This window comes from Canis lupus, chromosome 16 (genome assembly GCF_048164855.1).
Source record: "Canis lupus baileyi chromosome 16, mCanLup2.hap1, whole genome shotgun sequence".
Classification (NCBI taxonomy): domain Eukaryota; kingdom Metazoa; phylum Chordata; class Mammalia; order Carnivora; family Canidae; genus Canis; species Canis lupus.
In genome coordinates, this window is record NC_132853.1 from 7,346,283 (window position 1) to 7,364,946 (window position 18,664).

The following is an 18,664-nucleotide window of genomic DNA, read 5'->3' on the forward strand; positions in this document are numbered from 1 at the left end:
AATAGTTTTGTGTTTAATTTTTTGAGGAACTGCCACACCATTTTCCACAGCAGCTGCACCATTTTACATCCCCACCAGCAGGGAGTGCACAAGGGTTCCAATTTCTCAACAGTGCTTATTATTATTATTTTTAAATTTTTAATTATTTTTATTATTATCAATAGCCATCTTAATGGCCATGATTTGGTACCTCATTGTGGTCTTGATTTACATTTCCTTAATGACCAGTGATGTCGAACATCTTTGTATGCTTATTGGCCATCTGTATGTCTTCTTCAGAGATATAAATATTCAAAGCCTTGGCCCAGTTTTATTTTATTTTAGTTTGGTTTTAATTATGGCAAAATACACATAACATAAAATTTACAATCTTAATCATTTTTTAGTGTGGAGTCAGTACATTTGCATTGTTGTGCAGCCAATCTCTAAAACTTTTCATCTTGCAAAACTGATGCTCAACACCCATTAACCAACCACTCCCCATTTTCCCCCACCCACTAACCCCTGGAAGCCACCATTCTAATTTTCTGGCTCTATGAATTTGATATAAGTGCCTTGTGTAAATAGAATCCTATAGTATATGTCTTTTTTTGTGAGCATGATGTCCTCAAGGTTCCCTTTGCCCATTTTGAAGTTTTTTGTTGTTGTTGAGTTATAGAAGTTCCTTATATACAGTAGATTTTAGTCCCTTATCAGATATATGATTTGCAAATATTTTCTCCCACTCTGTGTATTGCCTTTCATTCTTGATAGGTTCTTTGATGCACAAGAGTTTTAAATTTTGATAAAGTCCAATTTATTTTTTCTTGTATTGTCTGTGCTTTTAAAAAAAAAGATTTTATTTATTTATTCATGAGAGACACACACACACAGAGAGACAGACAGAGACAGAGGCAGAGACACAGACAGAGGGAGAAGCAGGCTCCACGCAGGGAGCCCGATGTGGGACTCTATCCCAGGTCCCCAGGACCACACCCTGGGCTGAAGGTGGTGCCAAACCGCTGAGCTACCCAGGCTGCCCTGTCTGTGCTTTTGACATCATAAACAAGGAATCACTGCCAAATCCACTGTCATGCTTTCCCTCTATGTTTTCTTCTAAGATTTTCATAGATTCAGCTCATAGGTTAGGTCTTTGATTCATTTTCAGTTAAATTTTGTATTTAGTGTAAGACAAGGGTTCAACTTCATTCTTTTGCATGTGGAGATCCACTTTTCCCAGCACAGTTGGTTGAAAGGACCATCCTTTCCCCACTGGATGGTCTTGGCATCTGAATAGGCAGCCAGCAAGCATAAGAAAAGATGCTCGACATCATTATTCACCAGGGGACTGTAAGTCAAAATTAGTGAGATACTGATTCACCTCCACTGGTGTGACTGTAAAAAAAGGGACTTCTGGGTGGCTCCGCAGTTGTGCGTCTGCCTTCAGCTCAGGGCGTGATCCTGGAGAGCCAGGATCGCGTCCCACATCGGGCTCCCTGTGAGGACCCTGCTTCTCCCTCTGTCTGTGTCTCTGCCTCTGTCTGTGTCTCTCATGAATAAATAGATAAAATCTTTTTTTTAAAAAGACATAATAACATAAGTGTTGGTGAGGATGTGGAACAGTTGGAACCCTCATACACTGCTGATGAGCATGTAAAATGATGCTTTGGAAAAATCTGGCAGTTCCTCAAAAGATTAAGCATAGTCACCACATGACCCAGCAATTCCACTCCTAGATACACAATCAAGAGAAATGAAAACAGATGTCCACACAAAGACTTGTATATAGATGTCCATAGCAGCATCATTCCTAAGAGCCAGATAGTGGAAATAACCCAAATGTCCATCACTGATGAATGCATAAATAAAGGTGGTCTACCCAAAGAAATGACATAAAAAGGAATGAACAACTGACATCTACTACAACATGATGGACCTTGACAGCATTTATACTAAGCCAAAACAAGCCAGATGCAAAAGGCCACCTACTGCATGATTCCGTTTATAGGATACGTCTACAATAGGCAAGTCTGTAGAGATAGAAAGTAAGATTAGTGGTTGCCAGGGGGTGGGGGTGTGTGAGCACAAGGTGTCTTTCTGGAAGTGGTGAAAATGCCCTAAAATTATGGTGATGGTTGTACAACTCTACAAAAATACTAAGAATCATTAAATGGGTGAATTGTATGTGAATTCTATCTCACCAAAAGCTGTTCAAAAAATACAGTGATCCAAGCTGAGAGGTGTCTGGCAACACAGAGCTGGGCCCCCAACCTCACCTAGGACAAGAACAGCTCCAGGGAGGAAGTACCATCCTGTATAGGATGAATTAACTCAATGAAGCAGGTGGTAGACAGGTGTTCATGCAGGGGGATCAGCATGTGCTAAGGCTGGTGATGAGAGAGAGCCTGGCATATCTGGACAAATCTAGTGGAGCTGGAACCATGAGCGGGAAGTGGGGAGCAGAGAGATGAGACTAGAGGAGCAGGTATGGCTGCATGAGGAGGCCCTCTGCTAGAGCTTGGACTTGCCCCCGAAGACAGTAGGAAGGCACTGGAAGCTTTAACAGGGAAGTAATATGGTCAAATGGCACCATGATCAGCACACTGGTAACTAGCACAGAGGAGTGACATGGGGGCATCTCTTGGCTGCCACTCTCTCTGGTTTTCATCCCCTTTTCTCTACCTCAGATCCAACCTCTAATTTCTTAGGATTCTAGTTTGAGTGAGACCCCACATTCCTGGCTCTAGACTTGGGCCCTGATTGGTTTTGTTTTTTAAGAGATGGAGAGCACATGAGTGGGGGTGGGGAATGAGGAGCAGAGGGAGAGGGAGAGAATCACAGGCAGACTTCACGTTAAGCACAGAGCCTGAGGTGAGGCTCGATCTCACGACCCTGAGACCATGACCTGAGCAGAAATCAAGAGGCAGATGCTCAACCGACTGAGCCACCCAGGGTGCCCATAGCCCTCATTGGTTTAAACTGATCAGCACGTTCCTTATCTCCTGCTGCCTCTACATTGATTGGTTCGAGACCAGACACATGACCTCCTTCAGGCCATCTGAGCCAACGAGACACCCATCTTGGAATCTTGGTTGACAAGGTAGAGAGGAAATGGGTCACTTTTAGCAGGACGTGAGCAACGGGGAGGCCCTGAGCTGCTGCCTGTAGGCAAATTGGAGAACATTGCTCAGAATGGCCCCAACACTGAGGAAGCAGGGCGGGAAACGAAGAGAGGAAATTCAGTTCCTCTCTCTCATAGCCTGGAGCCTGGATCAAGCCTTGCCTGAAAGCAGTACTGCCGGACTCCTGAGTTACATGAGTCAGTAAAGTTCTCTTTTGCTTTAGCCAGTTTTGGTCACGTTTTCTGTTATTACAAAGTGCTTGCCAGAAGCGATGCACAGGGCCTTTGCAGTCTCCCTGGAAGGTCCAAGAGGACTGCCCATAAAACGCTGGGGCTGAATTCTGAAAGACGAGGAGGAGGTAATTAGCAAGGTAGGTGGAAGGGCTGTCAGGGACAGAAGGGATGATTTATACAGTGTCTTTCCTGAGGACCTACTAATGACATTCATTCATTACCAATGCCTGGAAGGCAGACAGCCAGGGGGGATTTCAGTAGCCTGTCGGACAGGAACCCTGAGCCCAAACCCACAATGAGCACGAGAGGGGCCCTGAACCAGGACTGACTGGCACTGAATCCGCTCATCTGCCCTCCTTGCTCACAGGTGTACCGTCCAAGGTGAGGCCCCAAGGGGTCCATGGACATGCCCACGGCCACACAGCAAGGGCTGGACCTGGGGCCCAGGTGTGCTGTTTCCTGTGCGCAGTCCTTTCCTCTCCCCCCTTGGGGTTTGACTAGAAGCAACAAACCTTTAAGGGCCGAGCCTGGGAAAAGCTGATTTTGCTGTTTTTGAGAAAAAGTTCACTTACCCCATCTGGAATTGATCCCAGCCCCCTTCCCTGGAGGCCCCTGGCTATGGCTCTGGCCTCTTCACTGTCAAGGACCTCATAAAGCCCGTCCATGGGGGGCCTCATTGATTTTCTTTTTTAAAAGATTTTATTTATTTATTCATGAGAGACACAGACAGAGGGAGAAGCAGGCTCCACGCAGGGAGCCCGACGTGGGACTCGATCCCAGGTCTCCAGGATCAGGCCCTGGGCTGAAGGCAGTGCTAAACCGCTGAGCCACCTGGGCTGCCCCAAGACAGAATTATTAACAAGGCTGTATTCACTTGGGAGGGGATTGCGGGCCACACAGCAAAATGGGAGAATCCGGGGCCACTCTGGCAGTAAAGGGTCTAGTTCCTGCAGGGCTTTCCCACCCATGGCCCGATGCTTCCAGAACTTCACCCCCAAACTCAGCCCTGTGCCCCCACCTACTACCAGTGGAATTTACCCTATATCCTAATTTCCAACATTCCCAGAAACCACGTGAAGACCCAGGCTGAGCCCCCATGGTGGGCAGGAATCCTGCGTGTGGAGCTCCAGGCTGGGTGTGAGCATGGACTTCCCTGGGCAGGGGGCGGGGGGGGGGGCCGGGGGTGCCCACTGTCAGCATGTTGATGATGGCCTGAGGCCACTGAGAAGGAAGGCTTTAAGGATCCACTACAATGGATGGTTGTCTACTGTTTGCTGGACCCCAGGAACCAGCAGGGGGGCTATGAGCAGGAGCGGTCCCTACCCTGAGCGCCCCCAGGGCTGTTTGGAGGAAGGAGCTATGGGGAACTCACTCATCCAGGAAGGAGCTATGGGGAACTCACTCATCCAGGCATCCGTAAGTCCTCGGCAGCCCCAAATCATGCGGATCCCCTGCCTTCTGCCGGCGTTGGTGAGCTTTGCAACCAATCAGAGTGACACATATGTGGGTCTCAGCAGAGCACACATCTCTTCGTACCCAGATTCCATGATGCTTTTGCAGAGTGAGCTCTCAGGCTGGGGCGCCAGACAAGCCTGACTTGAATCCCTCTGGCCAGTCAGCAGCTGTGTGACCCCGGCTCAGCTGCACGACCTCTCTGGGCCTGCCTGCCTATCTCACAGGATCCTGCCAGGGCTCAGGGGCTGTTGCATGGGAAGTTCTTGGCTTACTGCCTGGCACGCTGTAAGGGTGCCGCGAAGTGGTGGCTGCTGTTGTTACCCTGGGACCTGCACTTTACCAAGTTCGAGTCTGAAAGCAAAAGGACCACAAGAGAGAAAGATGTCCCGCTTCTATCCCTGTCAGTTCTGACCCTCCAAGACTGGACCCCAACTCAGAATAGTTAAAGTACACCGCGTCTCAGTTGGAAGGAACGTTGAAGCCCCTCCCTGTACAGACAGGGAGACTGAGGTCCAGAGGGTGAGCATTGTCCAGGTTTGCACGGGAAACTAGTGGGCCTGGAACCCAGGACAGAGGCCTCCGCGGTCCTGGATCCCGTATGTGATTGACCCCCAGGAGACAGACGGACTTAAAGTCATGGCCAAAGAGGAGGTAAGGGGCTGAGGAGTCGCCGCCCAACCACCCGTCACTGTGGTCTGAGTTTCCTCTCCAGGTTGGGTCCCGGGCAGGAGGCAGCAGCAAGATGCACATGATCTGGGCTTCATAGGCCACCCCGCACCCCAGAGACAGCTGATGTATGGGGGCCGGGTCCCAGAGGCCATCAGGGGCTCTCCTCAGAGCGGCTCCTGGCATCTGCCCAGGAGTCCCTATCCTGCTCCCCACACCCTGGCTCAGCCTGGGATGAGGAGGGGCTGGGCCTGGCTCAGAAGCCAGCCGGCATCTTGCTGAAGAGCTGGGGACTGGCCAGGTGGCGGGCAGCTCCGGGCACCGAGGGTATTCATGGACTCTTGGCCTTGGGCCTGCAGGAAAGCTGCTCCTCCTCCCCACTCCTGCTCTGTGCGTGTCTGAGCTTGACCCTGGGGGAGCCCACTGGCTCCTGGAGCATCTGGCAGGAGCCACGGGACACAGCATCCTCCTCTCTCCCATCTGTAAGATGGGCACATTGGACCGGGTGGTCTTCAAAGTCGTGGCTCCCAGCTTTGAGGATTCTTCAATTCTGCAGCTGGTGGTATCTGGGGAGTCAGGCCAGCTCCCCTTCCGGGAGGGCAGACCTCTGAAGCCATAACTACGTGACCTGACCCTGGATGGCTGGAGCCGATTGGGCCGGGGGCAGGCACCTGACTCACGGGGGGCAATCAGATCCTCTCTCCCAGAATTGGGCTCTAAGACTCACCAGTCAGGCTGGTGGGCAGGTGCTGGAGGGAAGGAGAGACCCAGCCTGGGGCAGGAGGCCCTGGGGAAGCTGGGGGGATGCCTGGCCATTTACTGGATCTGCCCCCCACCTCCAACACTCACTCCCCTTTCTTTTGGGAGAAGCACCAGGTCATCTTGTGGGGAGACTCCCCTTCGCCCACTGAGGGCAGCCTGGAGGGCTTTCCATCCTCACGTCCACTATGGTCCCAAGACCCCAGCACGGCCCACAGGGCCTCTCAGGACTGAGCACGGGACCGTGGAGGAGGGGAAGTGGCCAGAGCTTCTGGCAGCTTGGGGACACTGTTTCCTTGTTTTTGCCTGGAGATCCCACATCCTGGAGATTCGTGGGTCCCACTCCTCCTCTGGGAGCCCTGCTGTACAGACACACTGAGCCAGTGCTGCTGCCATTAAGCAGCTCTGGGCTCTGTTGCGGGCAACAGTGGGGCCCCGGAGGCTTCCTCCCAGGGGTGTCTTTCCCCCCAGGTGCCCTGGCTTGTCTCCTGACCTTCTGGGACAGCAGGGGGCACGTGGCCAGCTGCCAGCCTGTGGGAAGGGCCTCACCCAAGACCCTCACAGAAAGCTTCAGTGCTTGGCAGGTGAGGTCCAGAGAAGGTACGTCCCCAAGCGCAGCAGCAGAGACGGCGAGGACTACAAGGCCTGCCCATTAGTGGCTGTCCTGCAGCAGGCTGGCCACACGCTCCAGCAGGGAAGACACCCCCTCTGACTTCCCCCGGGAGAACCGAGGAGGGAGGCCTTTGTCCCCAGGCCAGATGGGCTTTGCACCTGTTCCTCGTTCATAAATGGACTCGCTCAGCTGTTCCGTGACTCCCATGACTGGGGGAACCTGCTTCAAGCCCACAGACAGACCAGCCAGGCAGCAGGCTCCCCTCCAAGGGCACCAACGTCCCCACTTCCAAATGAGGAACCCGAGGTTCAGAGAAACCACAGGCCTGACCCCAGATCACACAGGCTGAACCAGCTCTCAGACTGCTGGTTAGAGTCCTTCCCCCAGAGGCTTAACTAAATGATTGCTTTTTCCCTTTGTCAATAACAATGTTAATATTATTAACATAATAATAATAAAAAATAAATAAAATGTTATTCACCAATAATAATAGCCAATGTATACTGAGTGGCAGGAAGTATTTTACACACATCACCTCACTTGATTCTTACAATGACCTTGTGGGGAGGTGGCATCTTTATTATGCCCATTTTCCAGATATGGAAACTAAGGCTTCAGGAGTTTAAGTAACTCCCCTAAGGCCACACAACCAGTAAGTGCAGTCCGCTTCAGGGTTGTGCTAGCCACCTTTTCACCTGCTTCCCTCAACAGGGAGGAAGTGACTTCCATGGGTCCTTAAAACTCAAGGCTAGCCAGAGGGCCCAGTGAGGGCATGCCTGCGAACATACCTACTAAAGGCCAGATACTTCACCTCCAACTCCTTAACCCTCGTCAGAGTTCAGTGTTGCCCCATTTACCTTAAGGGAATGCTCTCCCCATCATTTCTCCCAGGGTGGGTCAGGCTCCTAAAACAGGGGGGTCCCTCAGGGTTACTTTATTCCACAGAACAACAGTTCTTCAAATGCTAATGGAAGTTAAGGGGGGGGGGAAATGCATTGGTCAAATAAGAGTGGAAAATAAATGAAATAGATTCCTTCCCTGCAGGATTTCTCGGGGCCTTTATGATGCTCACATACATCTTGACTTGTGGACAGAGTGGTCCCACAAGCGTCATACGGGGGAACCCTTCTTCCCCTGGGACACATATATCAGAGAGATTGGCTTTTCTTCAGGAGCACTGAGTTACATACATTTGACACCTTTTCTAATTGGAGAAAAATATGATGAAAACTTTTTTTTTAAAGATTTTATTTACTCATGAGAGAGATACAGAGAGAGAGAAGCAGAGGCACAGGCAGAGGGAGAAGCAGGCTTCATGCAGGGAGCCCGAATGTGGGACCCGATCCTGGGACCTTAGGATCATGTCCCCGACCGAAGGCAGGCGCTAAACCCCTGAGCCACCCAGGGATCCCCCTGATGAAAACTACTTAATTAAAATACCCAATGATGTACATAGATTTTTTTTTCTCCCATGGTTCAGATCATCTTATAGATTTCTGAAATCTTCCTGTGGTGTGTGTGTGTGTGTGTGTGTGTGCTATAAACATATCTATAACATGTGAATAGGTTTCGGCGCTGTGCTATAATTTAATGTTGTTTGGGATTCCGTGATATAGCAGGTGAATCCCTCATTTGGGATATGTAGACCACTTCCATTTTTTATTGTTTTTATAAATGCTGCTGCAGTAACATCTTTGAGGCTGAACATTCATATAGATCTCTAATTGTTGGCTTAGGATCATTTCCTAGAAGTGGAACTGCTGAGTCAGAGACTATGGATATTTATTGCCAAACTGTTCTTTAGAAAGGATGTACCAACTTGCACCCTGCTTGGCAATGTCTGCATGCCCATTTTCTTGCTCCTTTGCCAACACTGGGTATGATTATTAACTTTTCTTTTGTCACCAATTTGTGCTTTTTTTTTTAAGATTTTATTTATTTATTCAGGAGAATACACAGAGAGGAGAGAGAGAGAGGCAGAGACACAGGCAGAGGGAGAAACAGTCTCCATGCAGGGAGCCTGACGTGGGACTCGACCCTGGGTCCCCAGGATCACGCCCTGGGCTGAAGGCAGCGCTAAACTGCTGAGCCACCCGGGCTGCCCTGTTTGCGCTTTTTTGATGGCATGTATGGGATAGCTCTCCTGTGGCCTGGCCACTTGCTTTTACTCCTGTATTGCCTGATTGGGTTCTTTCCCCAACTTTCTACTGAGAGCTCATCTTTTCTTATTGGCTTAGAAAGTTGTTTTAGTTTTTTTTAGCTTTTTGTTTTGTTTTGTTTTAAAGATTTTTATTTATTCATTCACGAGACACCCAGAGAGGCAGAGACACAGCCAAAGGCAGAAGCAGGCTCCCTGCAAGGAGCCAGACATGGGACTCGATCCCAGGACCCCAGGATCACGACCTGTGCCGAAGGCAGACGCTCAACCACTGAGCCACCCAGGCGCACCCCCCCCCCTTTTTTTTAAGATTTGTATTTCTTCATGAGAGACACACACAGTCAGAGACATAGGCAGAGGGAGAAGCAGGCTCCATGCAGGGAGCCCGATGTGGGACTCGATCCCAAGACCCTGGGATCATGCCCTAAGCTGAAGGCAGGTGCTCAACCACTGAACCACCCAGGTGCCCCGACTTAGAAAGTTCTTAATAAGTTAAAGATATAACCTCTTTGGGCAGCCGGGGTAGCTCAGCGGTTTAGCACCTGCCTTTGGCCCAGGGTGTGACCCTGGAGTCCCAGGATCAAGTCCCACACTGGGCTCCCTGCATGGAGCCTGCTTCTGTCTCTGCCTCTCTCTCTCTCTCAAGAATAAATAAAATCTTAAAAAAATATATTACCTCTTTGTCCTGTGCTTGTGCAAAGCATTTGGTCCTTATAACCCTGCCCCCCATGAGAAGATCAGATTGGTTTATAAGATGGGAAGTGATCTGCCATAAGCCTCACAGTACAGAAGGGAAAAGGACAGGACCAAGGCCAAGGGGTTTTATGCTCCATGCTGGGGGTTCAGTGGGACCAATTTTTAGCACCCTCCATTCCCAGCAGCTGACTCTGCCCTGGGCATCCTCCGTTTGTACCCCTGATCCCCACCAGGCCGTGGAAAGGAAAGGACTTCCCTGGACACACCTCCTTTTCATATAAAGTGCCTCAAACCCAAGGACCAGGTGCCTGTGGGCAGCTGTACCTCAGGGGAGCTTGAAGTTACCTGGAGGAGTCAAGAAGGCTCCATGGAGGTGATGTTTATGTGGGGACTTGAAGCGACATTCAACAGTGCTGCCCAAGAAGAAATATTATGTGAGCCACATGTGCAATGTTAAAAGTTAAGATATTGAGGGACACCCGGGTGGCTCCGTGGTTGAGCGTCTGCCTTCAGCTCAGGTCGTGATCCCGGGGTCCTGGGATGGAGCCCCACATTGGGCTCCGTGTGGGGAGAGGCAGACTCTTCATTCTCCAAAGAATGAAAATTTAAAATCTTTTGCTTTTTAAAGATTATTTGTTTATTCTTGCGAGACACAGAGAGATAGAGGGGCAGAGACACAGGCAGAGGGAGAAGCAGGCTCCGTGCAGGGAGCCTGATGCGGGACTCGATCCCAGGTCTCCAGGATCACACCCTGGGCTGAAGGCAATGCTAAACTGCAGAGCCACCCGGTTGCCTGAAAATTTTAAATCTTAAAAAAAAAAAAAAAAAAAAAGTTGATATCGAAACTTTGCATCCAAAATAGTACTCATTCCATATATCACTGCATTTTTAAAAATATTAATGAGGGATTTTTCATTCCTTTTTTGGGGGTACAAACCTTGAAAATCTCCTTTGGACTGGCCACCTTTCATGTGCTCAGTGGCCTTTGTGTGGGAGGCGTCCCTGCACTGGACACTGCAGGTTTAGGCCATCACTATACTCTAGGAGGAGAAGGGAGGGCCGCCCTGGAGGAGCAAGCCCTGTGAGAGGGAGCAAGAGGGGAGTCAGGAGACAAAAGGGCTTTGAGAGCCGGCAGTGGCTTGATCAGCCTGGCCGGGGGTGGGGCACAGAGGAAGGTGTTCAGCCTTGAGGTCTCTTCAGGGAGTGAAATCCAATGGACTAGGTGCAGAGGATGGATCTAGATGGATCTAGAGAGTAGGGTCCATGGGGAGAGCAGGGTGTCCAAGACGTTTCAGATTTCTGGCTGGAGTCACAGTATAGGAGAAGCCATTTATTTGCCCACGGAGAGAAGATTCTTTTTTGGGGAAGAGGGGGGTTTGATAAGTTATGTTTCTGGCCTGATGAATGAGGGACACCCACATGGACACACCCCGCAGCAACCTGGATACACACACAGGCTGAGACTTGGGAGAGACTGGGCTGGAGCTGCTGATCTGGCCCGGGAGGTAACGACGCCAAGGACGCAGTGGCGCAGGGAATATTTAATCCAGACTCTGCCTACCACAAGTACGTCACTTTTGTTCCCCAAGGGCTTTCTGGAAGAACTACTGAGCAAGCTTCTGGGGTCACTCTTCCAGGCGAGCTCATAAAACAAGACAAGGGACTCTCTGCTGAAAGGCAGGGCAAGGACCAGAGGCTGGGTTAGGATGCAGATTCCCAGGTCATGCCCCCACCCCGTTCAGCTCTGCCCCTTCTGGATGGGGCCTGGGCAGCTGGGTCACCGATCAGTGCCGGCAGGTGATTCAGGCAGGCACCTTCCCTGGGCTACCTGCAGAGGAGCGAAATGACTCTATCAAATGTTTGTCTTATTCAAAAGCACTGTGTTGATTATTATTATTATTATTATTATTTTGTGTGTGTGTTTATTATTTTTAAAGATTTTATTTATTCATTCATGAGACACAGAGGGAGAGGCAGAGGCTTAGGCAGAGGGAGATGCAGGTTCCCTGCCCGGGGAGCCCAATGTAGGACTCGATCCCAGGACCCTGGGATCATGCCCTGAGCCGAAGGCAGACGCTCAACCACTGAACCACCCAGGCGTCCCTACAAGCAATGTGTTCAATTGTAGAACACAATCTGTACAAAATACAGATGAATTTCTGGAATTAGTCATGACGGTTGCACAACCCAGCGAACCATACACATTAAAACAGTGAATTTTATGTTATGCAAATTATATCCCAAGTTTTTTAAATGCAAGGAAAAATACAAATGAGGGCAGAAAATAAAGTGACTTGCATTCCCACCGATACTGGTAACAAGTGATAGAACACTCTGGAGGCAGAGCCTTCAGATTGCTTTTTACAAGTGTACGTAAGTTAATTTCTATTACTTTACACACGCTGGTTTATAACCCTTGGGGAGCCACCCTCAACCCCCCCATCCAGGGACCCATCCCTGTCCCCAAGGGCTCAGTCCTCCATGCTCTCCTTGCCTACCCTCCCTCCTTAGTGACCTTATCCTGCCGTGTGGCTTACAATCCCAGCTCTATCAGGATGGTTCCCCAGCTCATCCCCGCGGCCTCCATGTCCCTGAACTCCAGACGCTGACATCACCTGCTTCTGGGGCCTCATCCAACATGCGTCCATACTTCTCACGACCTGAGCTGGACTCCTGCTCTTGCCGCCTCCATACTTGTCCACTCCCCATGTGAGCGATGGACCTCCCCCTCTAACAGTTGCTCAGGTCAAGATCCTTGGCATTGACCTTGACTCCCTTCTCTTTGTCCTACACCCCCCATCCAGTCCATCAGGCTATCCCACTTTCGCACTATAACCTGAGTCTAACCAGTTCTCTCCATGTCCTGGCCTGCCTTGCTGGACCCGGCCACCACCCTCCCTGTTGACCAGGGAGGGGGTCCTGATTCTGCCCATGGCTGCAGGGATCCCAGGGCTGGGAGCAGCAGCCAAGGGATCCAGTTAAATACTGGTTCTGACTTACCTCCCACCTCTCCCTGGCTCTCCAAGCCCCTGCGAGGCCACATGTGGGCCTTGGGGCTCCAGGGCAGGGTCTGGGCACTGCTCCCCCTTCTCCAGGCCTTCCTCCCAATTCCTTGCAGAATGGGTAGGAATGGGTTCCTTCCAGCTGGCAAGTATGTGCCCATCTGAAGGCTTCCTGCGGTCTGAGGCTCCATCCAGGGGAGGCCATCTAGGGAGAGGAATCGGGAATGGGCCCTGTTTGGAGGTAGGAGGCGGCATCTGGGGGCTGAGAAGCACTCGCAGCCCTGGTCAGGCTTTCTCTGTCTCCTCAGTTCCTCTGTGGACTCTGGACCCCTTGGGGTCTGTGCCAAAGTGGGGAGAAAAAGAAACCCTGCCCACCACCTCATCCTTGCCTCTTCCTCCCATGCTCTGTCCACCCTCAGCACCTTCTTTCTCATCACAGAGGTTTGCTGAGTGACCACGACAAGTCAAGTGCCTTCTAGGTGTTACAGGTACAACCACAAATGAGAACCCTGTCCTCAGGCGGCTCACAATACAGGGGATGAGACACACAAAGAATCATCACAACCAATGAAAAGGAGACTAGGTCTGCAGGGCTTGCAAAGGAGAAAAGGATACAGCTGGTTAGGAGGCAGGAAAGGTCCCCACACACTGACACTGTAGATGGGGTGGCCAGGGAAGGCCACGGGCACTCTCTCTCGCCTCTCTCCATCCGGGTGGAGCCTTGGCCACTGGCCTCAGCCTCAGCTCGGCCTGGAGGACCCCTGCAGGGGAAGCCACCTGCAACCCCCGCCTGGAGGCCAGAGAAGTAGAGAAAGCAGATCTGCCCCTGTCACCCCTCTGCTTAAAGCCCTGAGGCCCACCCAGCTCCTTGCTGAGACGGCAGGCGGGTGCCCTCTGGCCCTGGCCCTTCCCTGTAGTTTCAGATTGTAGCCCCTGCGCCTGCGGCCCTGTGCACTGAGAGGGGTTCCCCCTCGGGCTCAGGTCTCCCAGGCCTGGAATAGGCGGTCCCAATCGCCCCCTCCGTCCTCAGGGCTTGGAGGTCACCTTCCCGCATCCCCCCCAGGGGAGGTACCCCCACCAGACAGGTGACATCTTGCCGCGGGGAGGGCCGGGACCGCCTGTCCCATTCACCCGCGGGTGCCCGGCGCCCAACAAATCTGCTCGAATGAATGAGTTTCTGGGCGCAGAGCCTCGGCCTCATTCACATCAGATCTTCCGGGCCCTCCCCGCCACCCCCACCCCCACCCCCCCGCGCCCCGCGGCGCCGCGGGGGCCGGGGCGGAGGGCGAGGGTGAGCGCCCCCTCCTCCGCCGGCCGGTCGGGGTCCGCGGGGCGCGGGGCGGCGGCGCAGGCCGGGCCGGGCCGGGCGGGTGCGGGGCGGGAGGTGGCGCCGGGCGCTGAGTGGCGGCTCCGGGCCCACCCCCGGCGCGCCGGTGCGAGCGGGAGGCGGGAGGCGGGAGGCGGGAGGCGGGAGGCGGGAGGCGGGAGGCGGGGAGCGCAGGGGCGGCGGCGAGAGGGAGCGCAGCAGCGAGCATGTGCCGCGGAGCCCAGTAACCAGGGACGACCGCGGCCACCCCGCGGCCGCGTCGCCGCCCAGCCCAGCGCAGCCCCGTGCCGCGGCGCCCGGACGGCCCGGGCCTGCGAGCGGCCGCCCCGCGCCCCCGCCCCGGCCCCGGCCCCGGCCCCGGCCCCCGCCCGGCCCCCGCCCCCGCCCCCGCCCCGCGCCGCGCCCAGGGGGGCCGAGGCGCCGCCAGCCGCGCGGGCCCGGCGCAGACAAAGGCGCGGCCCCGACCCGGCCCGGCCCGCCCGGCCCGGCCCGCCCCGGCCAGCCGCTCCCGCTGGGCGCCCCGACGGGGTCCGGCCGGGGGCGGGGGCCGCGGCCGCCGACGATGGGGAAATCCAACAGCAAGTTGAAGCCCGAAGTTGTGGAGGAGCTGACCAGGAAGACCTACTGTGAGTGCGCCCGGACCCCCGCCCCCGCCCCCGCGCCCCTCCCCCGCCCCCGCGCCCCTCCCCCGGCCCGCGGCCCTCCTCGGCCGCGCCCGCCGCACCCCGCCCTCCGCCGTTCCCCGCCCCGCCTGGGCGCCGGCCCCTCCGCAGCCCCGGCCGCGCCCCCCGCCCCGCACCTGGCCCCATTGTTCTAGGGCGGCCCTCCCGGTCCACGCGCCGGGCCGCCCCCGGGCCGGCAGGACCGACTCCGGCCCCGCGGCCCCCGACCCCCCGACCCCCGCTGCCGCAGCGCTGTCGGCCGGCGCCGGGCCGTGCCGGGCCGAGGGGGCCGGTCGGGGCGGGGGCTCCCGGCTGCGCGGCGGCTGGGGCTGTGCGGAGCCGACGGGCACGAGCGCAGCGGGGTGGGTGATTCATGCATCACGATGCCGCCGCCGCCGCCGCCGCCGCCGCCGCGAGGTTGGCCCGTCGCCCCCTCCCTGGCCCCAGTCGTGTGCGTTGCGGCGGGAGCGGGGCGACACTTGCCTGAGCGCTCGAGGCGGCGGTGGCGGCGGCTCGGGGTCCTGGGCGCCGCGGGGGCTGCGGGATTTGCAGGCTGAATTCTCCCCTGGCCCCCATCTCACCTCCCCCTCCCTAGCCCCGTCTGCCGCACTGGGAAATGGGGGGTGATCTGGGCTGTCTCAACAGGTCACCGTCTGGGGCACCCCCAAGAGGAGGGTCTGCCCATTTCCGACTTCTCCAGAGCTGGCTTCTTGCGTCTCTCCACCTGGCCCCAACTTCACAACCGTTCTGTCCCCTCCTATCTTCGGTTTCTCCAATGAAGGACTTCTCCTGTCCCTGCAGCTCTTGGGGGACACCCCACGCAGCTTACCAGGGGTTCATGGCACTGGAGATCCTCTTGACCCCATGCTCTCTCTTTTGGGGGACGGGGAGAAGGATGACTGCATGGTCTGGAAGGGCTGGTGCCTGGGTGTCTGACTTGGAAGGGCGCACCAGCCCGGGTGTGGGTTGGAATTCAGAACCCATACCTGGGCAGCAGCGTGGGGCCAGCCCCTTTGCCGGAGATTGACTGGCAGCCTCTGCGTGGATGGAGGCCGGGGAGGCAGCTTCTGGTGGTGCATTGCACAACCTCTGCCCCCCCACCCCCATCGGTCTTCTGGGCACGTTGGCAGGTCTGGCCAAGCTCACACTTCAGCTCCATGCCCCTCGCCCCCATGTGCTTAGAACAATGGGGGCTTTCCTGAGTGGGTGCTAGTCTGCTGAGGGGTACTGGTCCTTCTCCAGTGGAATTCTCCAGCAAGGAGCTCACATCCCAGTAGCTGGTCCTGGAAGTGTTGAAGCTCCAAGGACTGGGACTCTCTCCTTACTGCTCTTAGCCTCTTTCCTGGGGGAGCCGATGGGTTGTGGGGGGACGGGGTGGCCCTGTTCGGCTGCTGTTCTGTGAGATTTGCTGGGCCTTCCCTCAGGCTCTGGCCAGATGTAGGCAGTAGCTGTCTGCAGGAGGCTGCAGGTGGGACTTCCCAGGCTCTGGTGCCCTGGGCGGCAGAGGGCACCACGGGCTTTGACAGGAGTGGTGGGCTTGGGTCGCATCAGGGTGTCCCCATTGTGGTAGAGCCGGAGAGCCACCTGAATGAAGCCAGGTCGCCTACTTCCTGAGCCTGTCACATGTCAAGCCCTTGGCATCATTAGCTCATAGAATTCTCAACCGCCCTGCACGTGGTGGGCAATGTTCCCAACCTCATTTATAGATGAGGAAACTAAGGCTCGGAAAGGTGAAGTCGTGTGCCCGAGAGCCACGGCCAGGGGCTCAAACCCTGTCTGGTCTGTTTCCAAAGTTATGCCCCTGGAGAGATCTCAGAAGTCAGGCCGAGAAGTCAGGAGGGGCTTTTCTTCTGTGGGTCCCTGTCTGGTTGCTGCTTCAGCCCGCGATGGTGGATTCTGGATGCGAAGGGGTGGGGGCCGTCGTTTTGTCCGCCCTGCCCCCCTCACCCTGGGCTCATCTGTCAACTTTGGGAGAAGTTGAGTCAACAACGTTTTGTTAGGAGCAGGCCTGGTGGTGCTGTGCTGGCCTGGGCTATTTTTAAAGGCCTTTGGAGACATGGAACAGTTTCGATCAGAGAGTTAGCCCAGAGTACTTCGCTCCATAGAGGCCTTATTAGGTGTGGGCTGGGGAAGGTGCTGGTGGGTTCTTTTGCCTCCTGTCTCCCTTGCTGATGCTTGGTGGTGCTGGCTCGTAGTAGGCCCACAGATATTTGTTGAGGAAAAGTCTCCCAGCAGGAAAAGCAGAGAAAGCCTCCAGCTTGTTCTTAGGCCCCAGATGGGCTTCCTTCTGATGGGGACTGGAGCCATCTGTTCTCTGTTGCGGGGGTTCCGTGTGTGGGGTCAAGAGATGAGCACTTAGCAAGGGCCATCAGATGGCAGAGTCTCCTGGAGAACTTGTTAAATGCCAAGTACATGGGTTGCTTTGCTCTTGGATTTCTTACTCCTGAGGTCTGGGCTGGGTCCAGAGCCTTGCGTCCTTGATACGTGTTACCATGCAGGTCTCAGTTCCCGGGAGCCCCAGTTGAAGACCTGCTCTGGTTCTGGGGGTCCCGGCATGTGTAAGTGTCACCTGGGGGCTTATGCCACCTCGGGGTAGCACAGATGGCTGCAGGGCCCAGAGGGGAGCTCAGATGTTCACACCTGAGTCATGGCAGCCGCCACTGCTGGTGGTGACTCTCCTGCTCCCTGGGAGAGACTGTCCTGATGGGGTGTTTGTGTGAGAGAAAGAGAAAGCAGGAGAAGGTCTAAGACACATCAGATGCAGCCTCGCTAAAACCCTCTGTCTTTCGGGCTGAAGACTGCAGAGGAGATCGTTTTCCTCCTCTGCAGATAAGATTTGGTAAACCACCATGCCCCGTAGTGCCATCCTCACCCTTCCTGGCACAGCTCACACCCAGAAGCACAGGAGGTTCGAGACTGATGGGAGCCCCTGCCCAGCCGGGACTCAGCATAGTCAGTGTGGCCGGCAGCCCAGTTTCTTGGAGGTCTGGCCCACTTTCTCCCAGCTTGTTGGTGAGGCCGTGGTCAATCCTGTGTGCCCCGGCAGTGGGACAGTCCAGCCCCTCACTTAGTGACCCTCAGCTTCCTCATCTGCAAAATGGGTATGCTCATGGTACTTGGCTTCCTGGGGGATGGAAGGCATCACCAGAATAATTCCCTTATAGCCTAATACCTGGATCCTTTGGTAAAGGGTCCTCCTGGATGCATGGCGACAAACAGCTGCCAAGGGTGTCAGGCTGCGTGTGAGCGATCGTTATAATGTCGCTTTGGGTACACGATTCAGCTTCCTCTTGAATTGATCTTAAATACATCTCGTGGGCAGAGTTCATCTGTCCACAGAGGAGTCCTCCCACGGCCCTGGACTTTGTGGCTTGCACACAGGAGGCGGAGAAAGGTGGGAGCTTGGGCTTGCCCGAATCTTCGCAGATGCTTGTTTTACCTGCAGTGGTCTCCCCGCACCCCCTACTTGTTAATTTTGGGTCTGCGCCCGCTTGCTGTTCATTGAGTGCTCACTCTGTACTGGGTGCAGACATTGGAACGGGAGGGAGGGAGATGGAACTCTTCTTGCCTTCAGATGGAAACCAGCCAGATGCTCCAAAAAAACCAAGCCGATGGGGCTCGAGCTATTTGTTGTGGTCCGAGCTGCATTGGCTTAAAGCTCCTGGGCTCCAGCCAGGCAGCCCCAAGAAGCAGACACCTCCACCCTGCCTCCCTTCCTTATCCTCTCCCCCGGGGTGCTCACGGCACTCCCCAGGGACCCTCTGCCCAGGACTCGGAGGAAGTCACCCGTTCCCTGTCCCTCTTGGCCAGCCTAGGCTCTGCCTTGACCTTGCTAGCCAACCTTGAGCCTCCATAGCCTTTTTCCTGATGCCCAGGATGGTGCCTGGTGCATGGCAGCTCGTGCAGGGGAGGAGCACCCAGATGGGAAGTCGGGTGGCTGGCAGCCGATGCCTCTGCCACCCAGAGCCGAGAAGGGGACCCTCGTTCACGAT

General features: G+C 54.8%; 1 protein-coding gene and 1 long non-coding RNA gene across 2 annotated transcripts in view; one reads left to right on the plus strand and one right to left on the minus strand.

Moving 5' to 3' along the window:
- Positions 1-9,590: 9,590 nt before the first annotated feature.
- On the minus strand, positions 9,591-17,088 carry LOC140605870 (uncharacterized). The gene is made up of 4 exons (XR_012008404.1): positions 15,502-17,088; positions 12,682-12,888; positions 10,619-11,509; positions 9,591-10,489 (listed from the first exon to the last, which is right to left on the minus strand). It is a non-coding gene; the product is annotated as an uncharacterized lncRNA (long non-coding RNA).
- The window catches only part of NCS1 (neuronal calcium sensor 1), a 49,766-nt gene continuing 45,593 nt past the window's right edge, over positions 14,492-18,664 (plus strand). Inside the window, exon 1 of the mRNA XM_072778328.1 lies at positions 14,492-14,636. Within this exon, the coding sequence (XP_072634429.1) occupies positions 14,573-14,636 (64 nt within the window). The 5' untranslated portion in view covers positions 14,492-14,572. The remainder of the gene's footprint in view (positions 14,637-18,664) is intronic.